Source organism: Balearica regulorum, chromosome 9 (assembly GCF_011004875.1).
Source record: "Balearica regulorum gibbericeps isolate bBalReg1 chromosome 9, bBalReg1.pri, whole genome shotgun sequence".
NCBI classification, from domain to species: domain Eukaryota; kingdom Metazoa; phylum Chordata; class Aves; order Gruiformes; family Gruidae; genus Balearica; species Balearica regulorum.
The window spans coordinates 11,450,407-11,471,724 of record NC_046192.1 but is presented as its reverse complement, the minus strand read 5'-3'; the positions used below and the strand labels follow the sequence as shown (position 1 = coordinate 11,471,724).

The following is a 21,318-nucleotide window of genomic DNA, read 5'->3' as shown; positions in this document are numbered from 1 at the left end:
CGACAGGTAGCGCTCTGAAGACTGTGCCAGAGAGCATCAGGCATGTATCCTGGCCTCTTCAAGGCAGCCTCCCTGTTGCTTAAGAAAGAGAAAGATGGATTTGGGAATCCAGAGGAGAGCGACACCAGATCTGTTTCTGCCTTTGTAAAGACCAGTAGCAGAGGGACAGTCATGTAGAGGGAGAAGAGGTAACATAGGGACATCTTTATTTTAGGGGTTTTTTGCATTCCCTGGGCATTCCTCAGCCTCTGAAGAGAGCACATAAGAATGGGACCATCATTGGCAAGTTCTGCTTGAGTCCATGAAGGTTCTGTTTTTGAAGGTATATCCAATTTCTAGTGATCTGGAAAAAAAAAAAATTAGCAACATTAGTTGCCCTTTTTGCAGCTGCAATGCCCAATGTGTTTTTCTTCTTCCCTGCTTAGGGCACAGCATCTGGAGAATCGTTGTTAATGTAGAAAATGGTTTGTTTCTTTCTGAATATGTCCACAGGAATGTTTTACACCACAAAAGATGCAAAAAGCTGTATTTGGCATTGCTTGTGAACATAAAAGCAGAATTGTAATGTTACTAGAAAGAGAGGAAGCAACTATACTAGAATCTGTTATTCTGAAGTTATCTATAAAAATTCTCCTGTTTCTATCCAAATTCTTTAATGAAAATATGGAAATTATTTATGTAGTCTTTTTGAAGATATGTATGAATTCAGTATAACACATAGTTTATATGTCAGTATAATTTAAAAGCAGTAATACAGACAGAGATGCTTGTTCAGAATGATATGGTGCCTCTGGGCTCCGTGAGAAGAAACGTGCCTTTCCCTCGGGTGCCTGGTCCCACCGAAGAACCTTGTCCATCCCAGCAGGTACAGCAGAAGGAAGCTGCTGGCACCAGGGTGAGGACGATGAGGGTGAAATTGTGTGTGGGTGAGATCTGCCCTCTCGTGGAGAGAGAAAATATCTTTCCCTCACTATGTGCAGGGTCTGACAGCGTGGGCTGTCTTAATCTGAAGGAGGTGATACGATAGTTCATATTAATTTGGGAAACCAGAACTATTCAGCCCCAAAATTCCCTCTGTTCCCTTGGAAAGGTGAGAAGTGGAAAACATTTTTCTGAAAATATCTAATTTCATGGGTGTTCAACCCAGGGAATTCCCATATGTTTTTCTTCTAAGTTTTCTGATTTTGGTGGTTTGTGTGTTGGCTACAAATGTCACTACATAAGGATGTTTCCCTTCATCATAAGCTAGATAAACTTCATCGTAGTTTAATAAGAAAACCCATAATATTTATCATAATTAATTCTGTATAGCCTGGCTAACAGCTTTGGAAAAGTGCTTCTGAAATGTTTCCTAAGCTCCTAGTCCAACTAACCATTTACTATGAAAAGACGGTTTTGTGCAGAATCAGTGGGTAATATTGCATATACATCTTGTGTAGTCCTAACATGTTGCATCTTCATACAGTTTTATTTTGAATTATCCATAATAGGGAGGGGGATGGAAATGGTGTCCAGAGGTGGCATTTGTCATGTTACCTATGGTTCTGTGAGCATTTGGGCGAAAATTTAGACCAGGAGAGTGAATCTAGATTACCACTTCCTAAGATGAGAATCTACCCCTCTCTTTGGTTCTTTGTTCATGAAAGATACCCTCATTGCATGGCTGTAAGTTTTGCTACTAACTAGAGGTTATCTGAAGAAGTAAAATGACATTGCAGAATCTACACTCTGCATTTTAGGCCTTTTCCCTGGCATCTTTATTCATGCCCATTGCATCTTCACTGTATGCTTATTCATCGATTGCTTTTATAGCTATATGTAATGAGTAAATCAAGATTTTAAAAGCATATAAACAGTGTTCCAGCGCATGGTATTGTATTATAGATTGCAAGTACATATTCATGGTATTATATCACACTAACAGGAGGTCAAGGGGAATATCGGCTATGATGAGTCAAGAAAGGTAAATGTTTAATGGATTTAACCAAAATTAATCCATGGTGGGGTGGGAAGAGTGTCCTTATGTACTGTTAACATTCCATGACATATCTTCTCTGTAAGGTGGTTCTTTGTAACAGTGTTTTTAATATGAAGGCATATTTGAAACTGCCTTTTTAAATGTGTAATATAGAGCTTCATCAGAATGAAATTTCAAGAACATTGAGGGAAGTTGACAAATAGAGACAAGCTTTTGTTTATAACAAATAAAAATTTTCCCAGTCTACATTGATTTCAGTACCAGGCAAGTATTATAAAATAACAGCTCAACAGAAGAAAGAGTGTGTGGTAACCACTGTGTACCAAGTCTCTGACATTACTCTGCGCACAATACTATGGGCTAGAATTTCTACCCTCCCCTTTTCATGGATGAGTAAAGAGGAGATGGTGCTATGGTTTCATGAAGCCAAACCATTTACTAAAACATCTGAGGCACTAATTTGTGTTAATTATCCAGTCAGTTCAGGTGATGTTAACTGTGTGGTCTTTGGTTTGCTTGAGAGGGAGGTAGGCTGTTTGATGCCCCAAGTCAGATGCGAGGACCTGCAGTTATTAGCAGCACATAGCTGACAGTTGAAGAGATGTAGAAAATACAAAAGTTTGGTCACTCCATTATTTTCTGTAATTTCCAGGAAGGGGGTAAACATTATGAAAGATGCAAGTTTTAATATAAAAAAGATAAGAACATACTTTGTTTAATCTCATAAATTCCGAACCTTCCCCTAAAGATAATTTGGCTAATTATGAAGCACCCCCTGTGCTGTCAGAGAGGGGGAAATGACTGTTTAGAAAGATTAGAGCAAATCACCTGGTACTTTTTTCATTGGTCAAATATGCTAGCAGTTTTACAATTCTTCTATGCTAGTGCTTGTCTGTCAGGCAGAAAGCAATGTTTATGTTGCATTTAAATGCATTATTTGTACTTACTAAGCATTATGACCAACCTCTTTTTACTTGTTGATGTATTAATTGCCTATAACTTTACACATTGTTTCTGGAGTTGGAAAGCCCTTACCTTAAGAAAGAAAAAAAAAAAAAAAAAGAAGAAAGAAAATAAAAAAGTAACACGAAAAAAGAGAGGAAGTTTTTTATTAACAGAAATATAACCTGGGTCTATTGAAGAAGAATTGAACAAGCTTCTTGGTATCAAATATAATAGTCTTCAAAATGACCAGGCTTATGATTTTTCATATTTAATACCAAGTAACCAATATTATCAGGCAAACATATTTTAGCATTACAGCTATTTTTTTCCCCTGTGTTACACTATACTAATTAATGCAGTTACTTAATATGAGTAGGTACTACTTTGACTTAATACACTATGTCTAGAAAGTAATTTCAACTACTGTTAAGACTAATGATTGTATGGCACACTAAATAATGAGAAAAGTGCTATTTCAAGTGGATTAACTCGTTATTTCTTACCTCCTGATACAAATGACTCAGTGGCCGTTAAGAGGTCTTGTAGCTTTTCTGGGCTACTTTCTATGCCTGCATAATCAGGCCATAATACCTGCCTGCAGCTTGGGAATACTGTAAAAAATTAAGTATCTTAATGCTTCTGCAGTGTTTTGACATTGTACAGCATTAAAATTAAACTATCATTCTAACTACTGCTATACAATTATCACCACTTTGATGAAAAGTGGCTTCGATGCAAGGATCCAAGAAAGCTAGGAGATACATACATTGATGTTGGTTTATTCCTTTTTCCAATCAGAGTGTGGGTATTCACGATGTTCCTAGTGGCCTTGGTCACCAGTGTCCACGCTCACGGCCTCGCTGTGGTTTGTTGCAGGGGGCAATGGCTGGGGCTTCTCTCAGAACATTGTGCTTCCAGGATTTTTTTTGGTGATTTTCACCTGGGAGCAGATGTCCTTAAAATCAGTGGCTTAACATGTATCTGTCTGCACAGTACATTTCAATTAGCAAGTATCTGCCCACATTCTATCGTTGCCTAATTGTTATTTTTTACTGGGAAGTGCTTCATAGCTTGTTTTATTTCCTCTTTGTGTGATGTAGGTTACCATGGCCTTTACTGTGAAGAGGAATATAACGAATGCCTTTCTGCACCCTGCCAGAACGGAGCCACCTGCAGAGACCATGTCAACAGCTATGAGTGTGTGTGCCTTGCTGAATATGAAGGTAAAATGGGCTTTGCCTCTTCTTTTTTTGACTTGTTCTATGTCTTTTTAATGGTAGGTTCTGTTACAAACAGAGATATACAACATCCTCCATTGAACAGAAATAAATCCCACATCTAAAATTAATGGAAACAAACTTCGATGTAGATCTTGATCCCATACTCTTTATTCAAATGAGTAGTTCAGATTTAGCTGATCTATGAGGAATGTATGTCTTTGGCAACAAATGGCTTCCCTCTGTTCTTCTTAGGTGTCCTTTTTTCTGCTTTTTAAAGATATGTTAGAAAGTGATGAGTTTTTAAAAGAAAACATAACTGTTAAATAAAATTTTTCATCGTTATTGTTAGAAGTCATGATGTGGAGGGCTTTCCAAATTCTTTTTTTACTTATTTTCTCCAGTGAAGTGAGTTAAAAACACAGTAATAAAAGATTAGTATTTGAAACAGGGTAGCACAACAGAGTAAAAATGAAAGTTTTATGTTGATTGTTCATTTAAAAGACTGTAAAGCCCAGAGACAGTAGTAGGTCTGTAACTGCTTTCCCATGTTAACTGGAGCTATTCCTGGGTATGTTCAAATGGAATTGGTCTGGCATTTCTTAAGTAATTTATAAAATAGAGCAGAAAAGTGTGTGTTTTGTTGTACAAAATCTTCTATCTTGTGGATTTCAGGTTTACACAGAGTAGCACGTATCAGCTGTCTGTGACATCCTTCTGTGAAGGGCTAAAATGATACTTTTTTGTGAATTCAGTTTCAAATTGTGCTGTGAGAAGATTTTGAATGTAATTTTCTATGTTAGTATTAAAAAAAAATATATATTTTACATAGAATGACTACGTTTTAAGGAACATTACCACAGCATTTTCTCATTAAGTGCATCAATCCTTATCTGTGTTGATGAGTAACGCTCACTTAGCAGCTGCTTGAGGCTAAATATGTATTTCATGCTGGTGATTGCACTCCTCTTTAACAATAGATACACAATTCATCATTTTAGAGGCTTAGTGAGGAAATGACCCTCAGCTTTTCATGATAGTTTAAAGAGCACTTAACCATAATGTTATGACTTCATGGTCTGTTCTCATCCAGCCTGTACATGCATTTGAAAGCACTGTGTGCGCAGCACGTTTTGCTTTAAGTGAAAGCAGGGCACCTGGTCCTGTAAGCAGTTTTGGCCGATTACTGAGCTTTCTTCATTCCAGTACTTAAGGTGTTCAGTGACACTACTGAATAGAGCCGAGGTACCCAGCTCAAGATGTAACGTGGGCCATTAGAGGCCTCTGTTTTACCACCACCAACGCAGACGTCCCCATCTGCAGCCCCCCCTTCTGCCCCCACACCCCCCTGGCTGGCAAATAGACGAGAGCTGGTATCGCTGCTCTGGGCTGAGGTATATGCCAGCATGGACCTGGGGGCTTCTGCTTAGCTGCCTTCTGCTGCTTAGCTGCAGGACGCTCAAACTTAGAGTGCTCTGCCTTTTTGCTGCTGGCAAACTGACAAAATGATTTCAGCAGCTGAGTGTGTACAAGTCTGTGTATCCCTAGCTGAGTGTGTACAAGTCTGTGTGTATATATACATATATTAAGAAAAAAATAAAATAAGTTGGTTTATATTTTTTTAATTATCACTATTAACTTGAGATGATTGTTTTTATATAACTCGTGTAAGCTTGCATTGCTGTACATAACCAGTGTTGAACATTAGAGAACTAAGTTCATTCCTTTTAATTGTTCACGCATTATATAAATTTGCTTGTATGCATACATCTGATATATTATGTGTCAAATTTCTTCCTTTTTTGTATAGATTTTTCTTTCTTGTATTCTTTTCTCTAAAGAGACTATTTTCTCACTAATTTTACCTCGTATAGTTCTGTGTCTCAAACTCTCCAAATTCATATTCACAAACTGCCCAATTCCAGAGCAACGCAATTGGTATTTCATGAAAGAGCTTGGGAAGGAGTAAGGCAGGATCAGCTGCATGTCCACTTTTCACATGTATTTGTCTAACCTCTTCTAGTCCTCCATCATTGTAGGTTCTGTAATCTCCACAAGCAACATCATTCCTTCACTGTCATTCACTACCTCATGATGAGAAACATTTTCCTGATGCCAAAGCTGTATTGCAGTTATACATCACAAACAATATGAGTTTATGCTTCTATTGACTATGCATCTTTACAGTTCGCAGGACAGTAAGGATTTGGAAACATGAACCACCTTAAAAAGTGAAAAAATGTGTTTGTAATTTGTGTTATCACATGGAAGCATTCAGAACCCTGCTCTTCAGTTTGCTGAAATTCTTGTAAAAAGTATAAGAATAGGAAAACTCAAAGATAACTTAGGATTTTAGCTAAGTGGTCACTTTAGATTAATTCCCAAGCAAAGAATGGTAATAAGACTTAGATTTAGACTTGAAACTTACATTAATTTAAGCAGGTATTTTAAATGCAAGCTAATTTCACTGTAGTAGATACATTATAAATGAAGTGCCACCTATCATTCATTATTCATATAGGTACATTTATTTTTTCATGTTTCAGTGCCATCCATGCACTGATTAAGTCATTCAGGTATTGATTTTTCTAGTTTTATCTGAAAAGTAGATCCAGAGAAAATGACTGTGTAGCAGTGGCAGTGGAGCGTCTCTCCCCATCCCCAGGTGGGAATCTGCTGTGCTTTATGTTCTGCATGCCAGATATGGTTTGCACTGTCTTCTGCAAGGCAAAGCTGCTGAATTCACATAACCCACACCTGAGAATGAGACAGCGAAGGTAGTGGCATGAAGTTGAGCAAACCTAATTATTTACTTTTAGATATACATTTGAATTAATTAATTTCTCTTTTTATTGCCTTAGTTATACTGTTTGGCTCCCTGCAAAAGTCAATGAGAGGCATCAGAATGCTTATGTATTTTATGAAAGAAATTATTACATAAAATTCTTACTGAAGACAATTATTGTCTACATTTTATTGAAGAATATTAGATAGCCGATCAAATTAAGCTTTATTATACCATTGTTTTTTCATGGATGCTCCAGCAGTTCTTGTTAACAGAAATTGCCCTACATGTCTTATCCCAAAGCCTCAGTGGGTGGGAAGAGCAGAGACAAGGCATGTGTGTAAAAATAAAAAAAAAAAAAAAAAAAAAAATTTAGCCACCATAATATATATGGCTTTAGTCTTATGGCATTAGCCTAATAGGACAGGTTTGGGGGCTGCACATCATTGTGCTCATCCAGGTGAAGTTAAGTTATCGCATGTACTGATTTCACGCTGTCAGTATAGGTCATGTTAATGGCAATTACTATTTTTATCTTTCAGGAAGGCACTGTGAATTATACAAAGATCCTTGTGTTAACATCAACTGTCAGAATGGTGGCACTTGTGACAGTGAAGGTCTAAATGCTACATGTATTTGTGCACCTGGATATACAGGCAAGTAATTTGTACATTACACAGAACGTCTAGTTGTCAGGGTTCACTGTGTCCAAAAGAAGACAAATACCAAGTAAGACTGTGTCTCTTCAAAGAAACAAATTAATTTGGACTTTGCTGAATTATAAGCAGTCTAGTGAGAATGAAAAGTTCTTGACATTACTTGCAACTGCTTTGAACTTTAAAAATTTTGCAGCAAAAAAAGCCTGTTACTAAAGAGAATTCACTAAGCTAACAGCTATTTAACATGCCTTATGACCTTACTGCTTGAGACTAGATTGCATTTCAAAAAAATTTTGAAGACTTCCGGGTAAGCCAATATACTAATTGGACGCTGTTGAAACTGAAAAATGTTTTAACATTGACCTTAGTTACTGGGAGCTGAAGAAACAACTTATTCCGTTGCAGATTCACATTACCTTAACATGCAATTGCTAAAAGCCCTAAAGTGCTTGTTATGAATCAATTTACACTTTCAGAGTAATGGTAAGCAGACCATTTAATCCTTTGGCCTTGTATTTAACCTGATTTGATTGATGTAATCCAAATATCTGCTGTCAAGATAATTTACAACCTGATGCTCTGTTAGTCATATAAGGGAATATCCAATGTGATAGTATTTATCTTGACCACAAGTTTTTTTCCATCTTATTTTCTCCCCCCTCCCCATCCAGCTGAGGAGAGGAGTGATAGAGCGGCTTGGTGGGCATCTGGCATCCAGCCAGGGTCAACCCACCATACTGTTCTACAGTGGCTGTTTCTCAGAGGCACTGATTATCTACATTATTGTATAGCACTCCAGAATATATATGATAAATTGTATACCACATTTTCTTGGGATGGAACTTTTATTTGAAGAAATGAGACATACATAATCTGGGTGAAGTTAGTCAAGTCACTTAGCCCTCAGACTTTGTTTTCACCTGGTTGAATGAGGAATAGATTTCCTTCTTGGAGGCTACGTGAGAGTTATTTCATGAAACTGTTATAGAATACTTTTGATCTGAGAATAAAGATACTATTGAGCTGCAAAGTGTTTTGCAGCTAGAGAAAAATCTAGTGACTACTGATCTACCTGCTACGTAAGGCATCCACTATATAGAAGTTTGTTTTTTGTTTTTTGTTTTTTTTTTCTTCTTCTCTGATATAAGGTGAAGAATGTGAAATTGATGTAAATGACTGCGACAGCAACCCATGTCACCATGCTGGAACTTGCATAGATCAGCCTGGTGGTTACACCTGCCATTGTCCACATGGATGGGTCGGTGCAAACTGTGAAATATGTAAGTTTTGTAGTTTTCTAAAGATGATACATTATAATAAAGAAATTTATATTTGTCTCTACCTATCTGCACAAATACTCTGAATCATCTGTAAATTATCAAAATTCTGTTAAATGCATTTATTTTAGGCCATAACATTTCAAAAGTGGCTCTGAAAGTTAGAAAATTCTGTTTCTGGGCACCCTACTTTGAGATGTGTTGGATTTGATTGTCAGAGATGCTGTCTCACAGCTGGGCACTAAGCAGTTTGCCTTTTAATTGCACTTATGCTTCAAAGCTTATTTTCATACTTACTTTGGGTAAAGCATACTTCCATAGTGCTCTAAGCATGGTCCTAACAGACTTGCGTTGACATCTGAGCACCTGCAGTTCTAGTGATGTTTCAGCAACACAATTGTGAATGTGCTTACCTAAGGAAACAAGTCCTGTGTAATTGTGCTATGACTTGGGTGTGCATATATTTACCAACTTTTTCAGGAATAACTTTTCCAACCATAGGCCAATTTCCACCACAGTTGTTAGAAAAGTAAAGGTCTCAAAACCAAAATATTTCCTAAGCATTTAGTAAGACAGAGAAGTTCAATTGGTGGGTCTAGTGAAGGAACATCTTCAGTGTGATCTCGCTTCTTAGTGCAGAGAAAAGACTAAGTGTAACCGCATCCTTATGGAACATTAGAGAGTCCATGAGAGGAAGACAGTATGAAGCCCAGCTGTAGAAGAATTAAAACAGAAATTAGGCTTCATTAGTTCTGCTGCTCACGGAGCTGCTTTGTATTTCCCTGATGTCTTGCTCTTGGGCTATATATGTTGTCTTTACTAGGGAGTTTAGCTGTGTATTTAACTGCTTTAAATGCTCAAGTACTGTGGTCATAGATCCTTTCAAGTCATTATACAGGTACACAAGTTTGTGTGAGGGGACTTACACCACTTAGCACAGCTAACGTTGCAGGGATAGGTGGTAGATTAAAAAACAAACAGACGAAGGGACTCAGAAAGCTCCTATTGTACATTCATGAGAAAATACCTACATAAAGGCTGGAATAAAAAATGTTTTCACTATCTCATTTACACAAGGAGCATATGAAGCTTCTCTCTTTTACTTAAACTTTACTTAAATATATTGACTACTTTTTAAGTTGATTTCTGTTCTTGATATTAGTCCTTACTTTAACCCAGAAGACAACTCTGTTCGCACCTGGACTGACACAAAAGTTTTATCTTGACAGGTTTATGACCTTCTCTCCCTGTAATTGGTTGTGAATTCAGTTTCAGTGCTTTCTGTTGAAAGCAAAGACTGCAGAAGAGCATTGCTAGCTAGTCCAGAGATGGTGACAGCACTGCCTTTTTGTTGTCTCTGTGAATGGTGCTCACGCTTCCCTGTGTGGTACAGAACCATCGTGTCATTGGGAGCGCAATGCTATGTGCCGCCTGTATGCGATACTGCTCATGCTAAAAGATGCTCAGATGAGCTTTTACTGACATGGCTGTTAGTGTTACCTGAAGCACGTGTGTTGAAGGTTGTGTTGGTTTTGCGTGGCAAGGTTTTGGTAGTGGGGGGGGGGCTACAGGGGTGGCTTCTGTGAGAAGCTGCTAGAAGCTTCCCCTGTGTCTGATAGAGCCAATGCCAGCCGGCTCCAAGACGGACTCGCCGCTGGCCAAGGCCAAGCCAATCAGCGCCTCTGTGATAACATATTTAAGAAAGAGAAAAAGAACAGTTAGAGGGAGCTTTTGCAGCCAGAGAGAGGAGTGAGAAGATGTAAGAACATCTGCAGACACCAAGGTCAGTGAAGAAGGAGGGGGAGGAGGTGCTCCAGGTGCTGGAACAAGATTCCCCTGCAGCCCGTGGTGAAGACCATGGTGAAGCAGGCTGTCCCCCTGCAGCCCATGGAGGGAGGATGAGGGGGTGTAGAGATTCCACCTGCAGCCCGTGGAGGACCCCACGCCGGAGCAGGTGGAGACACCTGAAGGAGGCTGTGGCCCCGTGGGAAGCCCGCACTGGAGCAAGCTCCTGGCAGGACCTGTGGATCCGTGGAGAGAGGAGCCCACGCCAGAGCAGGTTTGCTGGCAGGACTTGTGGCCCCGTGGGGGACCCACGCTGGAGCAGTCTGCTCCTGAAGGTCTGCACCCCGTGGAGGAGACTCACGTTGGAGCAGTTCGTGAAGGACTGTCTCCTGTGAGAGGGACCCCACGCCGGAGCGGGGGAGCGATGAGTCCTCCCCCTGAGGATGAAGAAGCAGCAGAAACACCGTGTGATGAACTGACCGTAACCCCCACTCCCCGTCCCCCTGTGCCGCTGTGGGGGGTGGAGGTTGAAGCCGGGAGTGAAGTTGAGCCCGGGAAGATGGGAGGGGTGGGGGGAGGTGTTTTTAAGATTTGGTTTTATTTCTCATTCCTCTGCTCTGTTTTGCTTAGTAATAAATAAGATGAATTCCCTCTCTAAGTTCGGTCTGTTTTGCTCGTGATGATAATTAGAGAATGATCTCTCCCTGTCCTTATCTCCACCCGTAAGTTTTTTTTTTTTTCATTGTACCTTTTCTCCCCTGTCTAATGAAAGAGGGGAGTGATAGAGCGGCTCTGGTGGGCACCTGGCCCTCAGCCAGGGTCAACCCACCACAAAGGTGATCAGCAAGGCAGTGTAATTCTACCTGCCTTGGCTAATAAGTAGTGGGCTGACAGACAGATGAGCTTAGTTCTTGGAGAAAGCAATAATCACCCTGGAATCATACTTTCTGCAGTACCTCAGTGTAGGAACAATTACATTTCTGTTATGTTATGGATGAACAGATGCCAAAGGGAAACAGATGGACTTGCATGCTTTCTGAACCCTGCCAATGTGCTATATGAAATCAGTGATGCTTGTTCTGGAGTCCAGCCTCCTTTGGCTGTCATGCTCTAGCCACTAAGAGTTTGACTGTTTGCACCACAGATGCGTAGTGAGGTGCATATAATGCATGGGAAAATGAGAGAAGAACAGAGGATGGAGGGAGCCCCTTCTACTGTCCAGCTACTCAATTTTGCCTACTTCCCCCTGTGAGGGACATACGCCCCTGAGTACTATATATGACAGGTAGGGTCAAGCTTACATCTGTGGTTCGTAAATATTAACTCCTTTCTGACCTCGTTTGTAAGTGTATGAGAGAGTGAGTGGATAAAACTCTGTCTCAACTTTGTTCTCTCAAGCACGGGGATTGTCTCTGCTTAGTGCGTATTTCTCTACATGTAGCATCTGTTTGTAGTTGAACTGCAGTGGCCTTGCCTGCTGTTCAAGAGCTCAGATTTTCTGCTGGTATTACACATTTGCAAATTGTGTAAGTTAAAATGATAGGAAGAAGCAACAACACTTTGTTGCTGTTTTAAGCCTTTTACTAACTGATTTGTTCTTTTATCTTGTGACTGCTCTGACAGGAGGCAGGGAATTATCTGAGTGTTAACTGGCATTGATAACACTGCAGGGCTGATTCTCAACCAGAAATACTAGACCTTTTCTTTCCATCTCAATATTTGGAGAATAAATCATATAATACTACTCATGGTAATTGTTCTCACTTGAAGAGGTTGAAATTACTGTGGTTTTTATCCAACAAATCAGGATAGCTAATAGAGTGTATATGTATATATGTAATAATAATAATATGGAAGATATAAAAAATGCGATCTAGAAAATTCTGGTTTGATTGGTCTTAAAAGAATGAAAACAGGAAAAAAAAATCTTTGCATAGTTATAAAGATACATTCTGAAGAACAATTAAGTTTAAAATTGGATGGTAATCAATAGTTTCTTCAATAAGCTTAACATCAGTAAATGTCTGATGTTCCCTTCCTATTAAAGTCACTTTGATGCAGCATCAAAGTAAAATGATGTTTTGTTATGGGACACCATGATACTTCACCATAGTCAGATAGAAGTATGGTGTCCTGGTTTTGGCTGGGATAGAGTTAATTTCCTTCCTAGTAGTGGGTATAGTGCTGTGTTTTGGATTTAGGATGAGAATGATGTTGATAACACACTGATGTTGTGGTTGTTGCTGGGCAATGTTTACACCAAGTCAAGGACTTTTTGGCTTCTCATACCCAGCGAAGAGGGTGAGGGTGCACAAGAAGCTGGGAGGGGACACGGCCAGGAGACCTGACCCCAGCTGGCCAAAGGGATATTCCAGACCATATGACATGATGCTCAATATATAACTGGGGGGGAAGCTGGCCAGGGATTGGGACCACAGCTCGCGAGCTAGCTGGGTGTTGGTGGTCTGCAGGTGGTAAGCAATTGTGCTGTGCATCACTTGTTGTTATCATCATCATCTTCATCTTCCTTTTCTGTCATATTAAACTGTATCTCAACCCATGAATTTTACCTTTTTTTTTTTTTGTATTCTCTCCCTCCATCCCACTGTGGGGGGCGGGTGTGAGCAAACGGCCATGTGGTTGTCTTAGCTGCCTGATGGGTTAAACCACGACATATGGACATGCAGCCTCTCTAACCAATGCAGTGGCTTATACACAAAGCTGAGGAAGCTTTCCTAAAGCGCTTGGATTTTAACAGGTATACAAAGGATTATGCAAATAGAGAGGGATGGATTTTTTTGAAGAAATCACTTTGCAGAAAGGATTTAAAAGCATTTTGATCTGCAGATTTTTTTTCTACAGAACTACGTATCCATGGGAAGATCTTTGCGCTCACTGTCTTTCCCTGAGCTATGAGTTGACTGACTGATGTGAACCCAATTCTAATCATATCTAGAAAGGCCATATCCAGCTCTTTTATAAACAGGTGCAGCACTTCTGATTATACTTCTGGAGTTGAATCTATGGTGCAGTGGATTTCTGTTCAGCTCTAAATCTATTAGTAGATCTGCTTCTGTTCATCTTTCCATATCTCCTTGTTGTATTTATCATATTGTTTCAGCAATTTGTGCATAATGGTTAAAAATGTATTGAAAATTAAATTTAAACACTTCATACTGACTTCCTTTGTATTGAATCATCCCTCTGAATGCCAGAAAAGACATGATGAAGCCAGGCTTCTGGTTTCTCAAGAGGGAGACAAGCTGGTGTTCAGGAGTCCTTTGACTAAATAGATCACATTTTATCTTTTGTGATTTTCTGTTACTAGCCATGAAGGAGACTGTTGGTACTCAGTCTCTTTTGTAGAGCAACTCTCTATTTACTATTCATACTTCTTCATTTTTTCACCAGCTGTTTTATCTGCTTGAAGTCCCTAACAGGATTTCAGGGTTATCTTCTTGTCAAACCGTACTCTTTAATTTTCAAGTCCTGCATATACAACAAAATAGACAAGATGTATGTTGTCCAGATGAACTGTGATATTTATTATATCATCTTATTGTCATTACCAGTGCCAGCAATTCAAATTAAATAAGATTAAATTGGTCTTAATTATAAAGAGGATATTTTTCCTTTAAAAATGAAATGTATTTGCCTAAAAAGTTAGTGGAGAATTCACTGTAAAAATGCTTACCAAATGTCTCATATGAATTCTCTAATTCCTTCTGGTTATTTGTTAATATCATAACCTTTGCCACTTTTGTAATTATTAATGTAGTTACCAAGGTAAGCCAAGCCATGTGGTAAGTTAAAACCACCATTATGGTTTAGTATTATTTCCAGTACAGACTGTGTGGTGCGCATTGAAATCTAATTCTTAATTAATTTTATAAACATTACTATGACAACTGAGAAATACTGCGATTTTGAGCTGTCATACGTTCCTCCTAATCTTTGGAGTATAAGCTGTTAATCTTTGTATTTTTATCTGGTGAGGAAGAAAGGAAGAAATTTCTCTCATCCTTATCATCCAGAGATGGAAGACACGGAATCTAAATCAGAACTGTCTTGCCATATATCTGCACACATTAGATCTGAATTTGGTCTAGTCTGACAACCTGACAGAAACCACCGTGTGTGACAAATGTGCTGCAGAACAGAAATAGAAACCCATCCCAAACTGCACAGAGCACAGCTGTATTCTCTCCCTCATATCCCAACTGGGCAAATTGCAGTAACAGCACTTTAGAAACATTAAATCACTGAATGATTCAGGCTGATCAAAACTTTACTGATCTCTGAAGAAGGTAACTGAAACAAGCAGTTAGTCCTGTAAGCTCAGCTCACATTTGCAGACAAAAAGTCTAAGCAAGCCCAAGCTCAGAGACGCTCCAGGACAACCTTTACTATTGTAAACACAGAGCAACCATTTCTTCAGATTCTGCCCAGGTCAATCCCACATGTTACAGTTTCAGGCTTTCTCCCCACCTTCCTCTAAAATGGATTTTTTTTTTTTCCCTACTTATACGTTCCCCTGTATTTCTACCATAGATTGAGATTATATCCACAGATGCCACTAAACTTGTGATTCCAGCTCAGGTGCTCAAATTTGTTACCTATCATCATCAACATCGTCAAGAAATGACTTCTAAAGTATCTTCAATTCTCAAAGCATGTGCTTGATAGCCCTGTTTCCAGACTGTACGTGATTAAGGGAGTTTCTAAACCAGTGCAAAGCAGAAGTCCATTTGAAAAAGAACAGTCACCTGCTAGAAATAATTTTTGCAGCGTGTCAGATTTCTGTACTCAGAATGATTCAAGTCCGTTCTGATTTGAAATAATTCATGAGACCATAGGCTTAAAAGACTGCCAAAAATGAACCCTAGAGGGAAGTACAGGTTAATTAGAAATACTCTGGCCCATGCTAGAGAAAAACAGATCTGAGGACATAGGCAATCTGTTTGGCATTGACAGATAATAGTTTGGGCATCAAGAATATTTATAAAGAAGGTCTGGAATACAAGCAATACAAGAAGCCTCTTCCAGACTGGCTTTACTTTAAGGTCTGCTCTGAGAGCTCTCAGGGAAATTATTCTTGAGAGAAGACTCCAGTGGGCTCAGTACTGTAGCATCTTATGAGATGCCTTGAAGTGCTGGTTTTGAAGTCTCTGCAGTCTGGTGGAGATAGGCATAACAAACCCCTGTGTTTCAAATTAAAAACCAAGTATGTTTAATACATATTAAACCACATGTTTTAGTAGAAGGGTTCACTATTAGAACAAACTGCACAGACAATTGGTGGATCACTAGAAGCTTTTAAATAAAACCTACCTGCCTTTAGAGAGCGCATAGTATATTATACCGCAAGAAAAACTAGATGCCTTTCTATGACTTGGATTATACAGGGGATCAGGCTAGGTAAGTGTTCCTATATGACTTGAAAAATCTACAAGAAAGAAGGGTGAAGGATCAAGATAGTGCTATTCAAAGTTGTTGCATGTTAGGCATGGTGATGTATCCATAACGGAGACTGGGAAGGTTCAAATTACATATCCCTCTAGCTTCAAAAGTCTCCACAGAAATATTGAAAGTGAATACCATAACATAATTCTATTCAGCAGGAAGGATATAAAATACTAATTAATGATAACCTTTCGTTTCTTATTGGCAGATCTGCAGTGGAAGTCTGGGCATATGGCAGAGAGTCTAACAAATATGCCTCGTCACTCCCTTTACATCATAATTGGGGCTCTCTGCGTAGCCTTTGTCCTGATGCTGATCATTCTGATTGTGGGAATATGTCGCATCAGCCGCATTGAATATCAAGGCTCTTCCAGGCCAGCCTATGAAGAATTTTACAACTGTAGAAGCATTGACAGTGAATTCAGTAGTGCAATTGCTTCTATCCGACATGCCAGGTTTGTTCTGGGGATGGTAAATTAAAAGAAATCTGTTACGGTACATAATTTCAGTCCATGCGCAGTGCATCTAACTGCTGTTGGCAGGGAATGGGCTGCCTCGCTGTGAAAAGACAGGATCACCAACGTTGCCTGTTGTTCTTTTTGATCCCTATTCTGTTCTCATCTGAAGTGTGATAATCCAGCACAACTCCTTGAAAACAGAGGGAGTTATTCTGAATTTATTTGGTGTAACTGGTGAAAAGGGACAGATGCAGAATTCTTAGCCTGTAAGATCTTCTTTTTGGGGTGTAAATACTTTTTAACTGATAGACACAATTTGATTAGATAGCAAAACCACATTGATTTTTTGTGACTAATTTACCAGATTATTTAGTGAGACTCTCTTCAAATCACTCATTTTTGTGTTCCCGTTTGCGTCAAAATGAGGATCGATCTTACGCGCTTTCCTAGAGATAGTAGCCTTTTAAGTTTATATTTTAACGGAGCACTTGTAAGCCAGGGCACTGGGTGCCAGAATAATACAAAAGTAGGACTGGAAGGGATTCAAGACCTCAAGTGCTAGGCATTGCACTGATGTAGCATTAGTTATACCTAGCTCCTTGCTAACATTTGTCTTTAAAAACCTCCAAAGGAGTTGAACAGAGTTAGAAAGAACTTTCCAACCTGGATTTTATTTGATATGAATTAGGCCATTTCCTTCTTAATGCTCCTCAGGTTATGATGAAGAATAATTTATCCTGATTCCCTTTACAGTAATCATGTACATCAGGTGCCCCCCCCCTTTTTTTTTTTAATAATAAAACCAAGCCAAGCAAACCAACCTTTTTCTTCCCTAGACTAAACTAACCCATTCTTTCAGTATCTCCTCCTGGATCATGTCAGTTTCTTATTATCTCCCTGGGACACACTCTGGAATGTGTCTCTTTTTTTTTTTAAAGGGTGGTCCACAAAACTTGAAATACAGCGGAAGCTTTACCTGTACTACATGAACTGAGTAATCATCTCCTATCTTATTTATGACATTCCTGTTCATACATCTGAAAATGAAACCTGCTTTTTTTAAAAAAAAGAAGAGATTTGCATTACACTAGCAACTGATGATTTAACTTTGTGACCTATTAGATTTTTTCCTAACCCCAAGATGTTTTGTGCCATTTTGCTTCCTAGTCAGTGCTGTTTCCTCTGTATTTGGCATCTCTCTTAATAGGGTAGAACTTTCATTTCTGTTGTTTCTTTTTCCCATTTCTTGGATTTGTCAAGATCACTTCAAATTCCAGCAAGAATGTTTGTGTACGTTACCGTGAAAATGCTTTTAAAAGAATGGAAGGAGACGCATTTCTGTGCATTGACACGGAGAAATGCATACATATTGCTTGGTGATTGCTGGTAATTCATTTTCCAAATACTCCAGTTTTGTTTCAGTGCAAATTAAATAGGTTAATTTGTACCACTGCTGAAGTCATCTAAGTTATCGGAAATGGATGAGGAGTTCCCGCATGCTCAGTTAATCACATCGCAGCTTTGGGCAGTAGCTCTTTAAACTGTTCCTACTAGATTTACAATGAAACATTTGCTCATTGTCAAAATATATTAATCAGTAAATATTTTAAAAAGAAAGACGTGTATAGTTGATTTAACATAGCAATAAAATCAGTGTTATTTTAAATCTTCCCTTGAAGTCTCCTTTGCTACTTAGCCTTACATGTCTTCCAGTAGGAGCTCAGCATCTCCACACCGTACGCACCCCGAGAACTCCTTTTTCCTTTAGTAGTGTAGTGGGAGAGAAAGGAGTTGCTTTATGGCCCATAAAAACCTTTATTTTTTTTATTATTTGGCCTTCTGAATGTCTACTGTTATGTACTACACATCTCCAAGGGTGGAGAGCAAGGTGCAAAAGGATACTGTTAATCTTTCAAATTAAACACCTCCCTCCTACTACTGCTGCAGTGCTGAACGTGTCGATCCTGCTCGATGAAGTGGTACTTTGCACTTCCCTGCTGGAACTGGTCTCCTGAGGAACACTGTGCAACACCTGGGTTTTCTTACTTATTTCTTAAAGCAAATTTGGCAGCTTTCTATCTAAGGCTACCAAGGAAAAGTGTACCAGCAAGCAGGATCTTTCTAATCTGAATTTTCCCAGAATTTTTTTTTTTTTTACATTTTCACCAGAAGGTAATGAAAATGGTAGAAGATTTTCTGTATGAAACCTTTCAAATCTTGGAAGCCAAGTTAGTTCAGGTCTTTATTACTACCGTCTGGCTTACTCCAAATGAATCTTCATTTATTACTGAAGGCAGAAGTTTATAAAGTTTTTATCAGGGTTAACTAACCTCCAAAGAAGTTCTTAGACTGGAATATATTCATGATGATTTTTCAGATCCATATTATGCAGTTAAAAATTACATTATTGGAACTTGTCAATAAAGAGTTTCCCTATCTTGGGAAAGGTATTCCTGCTTAATGCAAATGAAAATAAATGTTTTCTTTCCGAATAATTCTCTCAGAGAATGGATGCCTTATGAAAATCCAAGATAGAGCTGCCAAGTCAGGTAATTCACAGAGGTTTAGTGTGAAGATTATTGGGTTTATTTTGGTTTCAGGAAGATATAAACCACTGCTTTGGTCATTTCAATCAGGAAAAGGAGCACAACTTTTACAGTTATTTTTGCAGAAGCTCTTACATCTGCATGTTAAAAATACCAAGGTTTGAATTTTCTGAATTTTTGTATTTGAGAGACCTACTTTCAAATAATAGATTCTCAGCATCTTTTGAAATTGTTCCCTTTCCCTGTTAGATACCCAAACTCATTAGTAATTTGGGAAAATGTAGACCTAAGTAAAAGTAGATTATTTTCTTTAAATTTAAGGTTTCTGTTAAAGTCAGTAGGTGTCCAGGGAGCGTGGATGCTTGTTGCATATTCAATAAATTATCTTAAAATTACTTGTTCATGTTTCTCAGCAGGTCTTTTTCTTGATTTTTTTTTTTTTATAATTTGATTGTTACTCATCAAGGTACTTGCTGTAAGAGAAAACAAATATCCTCAAGGATCATTACTCACAAATGTCTACTTCTAGTGAATGTTCTTAGGATTAGCAGATCACAATTAGACAGTTTGCTAACAAGATGGAGCACAGCTCTCTTTAGTATTCATTATGCAGACAGTAAATAAATACTCCTTTTATGTTGAAGCTTACACATTTTAAAGCCAGAAGAGAACACTGTAATGAAATAGTTGACCACTGGCTACTGCAGCCATAAGACTTCACTGAATTGGAACCAGGGTCTGTTGTTGGAACTGGATTGTTCACTTTAGAAAAGCATCCGCAATGAATTCACAAAATATCTGGATACAGAGACTGTACTACTTTGTGTATCTTCCTGCACTACTAACAATGCAGTTTCTTTAATTTTAACTTTCGTGTGCTGACTCTTGTTCTGTGTATGTGTGGGCTGAAGAGTCTGGTTCATCAGATTAAGTCATCTTGTCACAGCGGGGTAAGCTTCTCTCCACTGCACGTTCTCCACGTTCCTGTGTTCGAGTTGGCTTTGTTAGACAGCAACATCCTAAGCTTCCTGAATCTGATGAGCTTCAGCACATGCTGGTTTCTGACCATTTCCTGACATAGGTTTCAGTGATGAGTTTCAGTCAGCTACCTCTGTGAAAGTATGATCACATGCACAAGTACTGTGGTCTCTACAGCACATACCAATTGCTTGGTCCTCTGCCAGAGTCTCAACTTTGTGGGAACTCTAGGATTATAGATCAATTATACTAAGGAATGCAAAATACCGCTTGTGCACATGGCCTTTTCTCTGAATAATGCAGAGGAAATTATTCTTCTTGTTATTCTCCTCCTGTGGAGGCAAAAATAATCCTTTCCTCCTATAGGAATGCTCTTTTTTTTTATTTAATTCTAGTCTCTCTCTTTTCCTTCTCTTCTTTAAACTTTATTTGTGGACTGCTTATACCAGATGCTGTTTTTGAAAAGAGTAGCAACACGTGGTTTCTTTCTTCAGCTTCTGGGGAAACTCTGAACTCCAGCCTATCCCACAGAAGCTGGAGGATACCATTTCCTCAGGGTTCAGCCATCCAGTGTTCTCAGAAGTCTTCTACTTGAATGGAATTGTTGAGGTTAATGACCTTTTATGGTTGGCCATCTTTTGAAATGTCCTTCTAAGTAAGTGGAGGGGCAATCCCATTCCATATGTGAAGTAGAATTTGCAGTCTCTCACATATATATATACACACACACACACGCATGGAGCTGCCTGTGCCAAGAAGAATTCCTACGCTGAATATATACTGTCCCCAAAATTGTTATGTAGCCCCTGGTCTCTCTTTGTCAAGTTACACGGGTTGCTCTTATTCAATGTTTCATTGCAAAATATATTTTCTCATTCTCATGTCATTTACCTGACTTTGTGATGATTCCTATGCCACTGGTAAGGATCTCTGAGATACACATAGGAACGCTAGCATCACTCATGAATGGACACATCAATGCTAAACATAGAGACCATGGAACTTCCCTAGTTCTACTGATAAACTCTATTTACCTATCTAAGCACATAATTGTTCCTCAGACACAGTACAGCGTTAAAGCTAATGTTAAACAGATTATCCATCATGTTTCTCCTGTTTTTTTCCAGACTCGGTGCTTCCCAAGGTTGAGATTGCCCCATCCGGCGTACACTCTTTGTTAGATGAATAATCTTGTATTGATTTGCACTGGAGAAATCTTTTTTCATT

At 38.8% G+C, this 21,318-nt stretch overlaps 1 protein-coding gene across 1 annotated transcript in view; it reads left to right on the top strand.

Annotated features, from left to right (window-relative positions):
• DNER (delta/notch like EGF repeat containing) overlaps window positions 1-21,318 on the top strand; it is a 136,578-nt gene that overhangs the window by 112,244 nt on the left and 3,016 nt on the right. Inside the window, exons 9-12 of the mRNA XM_075761076.1 lie at window positions 4,024-4,146; window positions 7,468-7,581; window positions 8,733-8,864; window positions 16,318-16,564. Coding sequence (XP_075617191.1) covers window positions 4,024-4,146; window positions 7,468-7,581; window positions 8,733-8,864; window positions 16,318-16,564 — 616 coding nt within the window. The remainder of the gene's footprint in view (window positions 1-4,023; window positions 4,147-7,467; window positions 7,582-8,732; window positions 8,865-16,317; window positions 16,565-21,318) is intronic.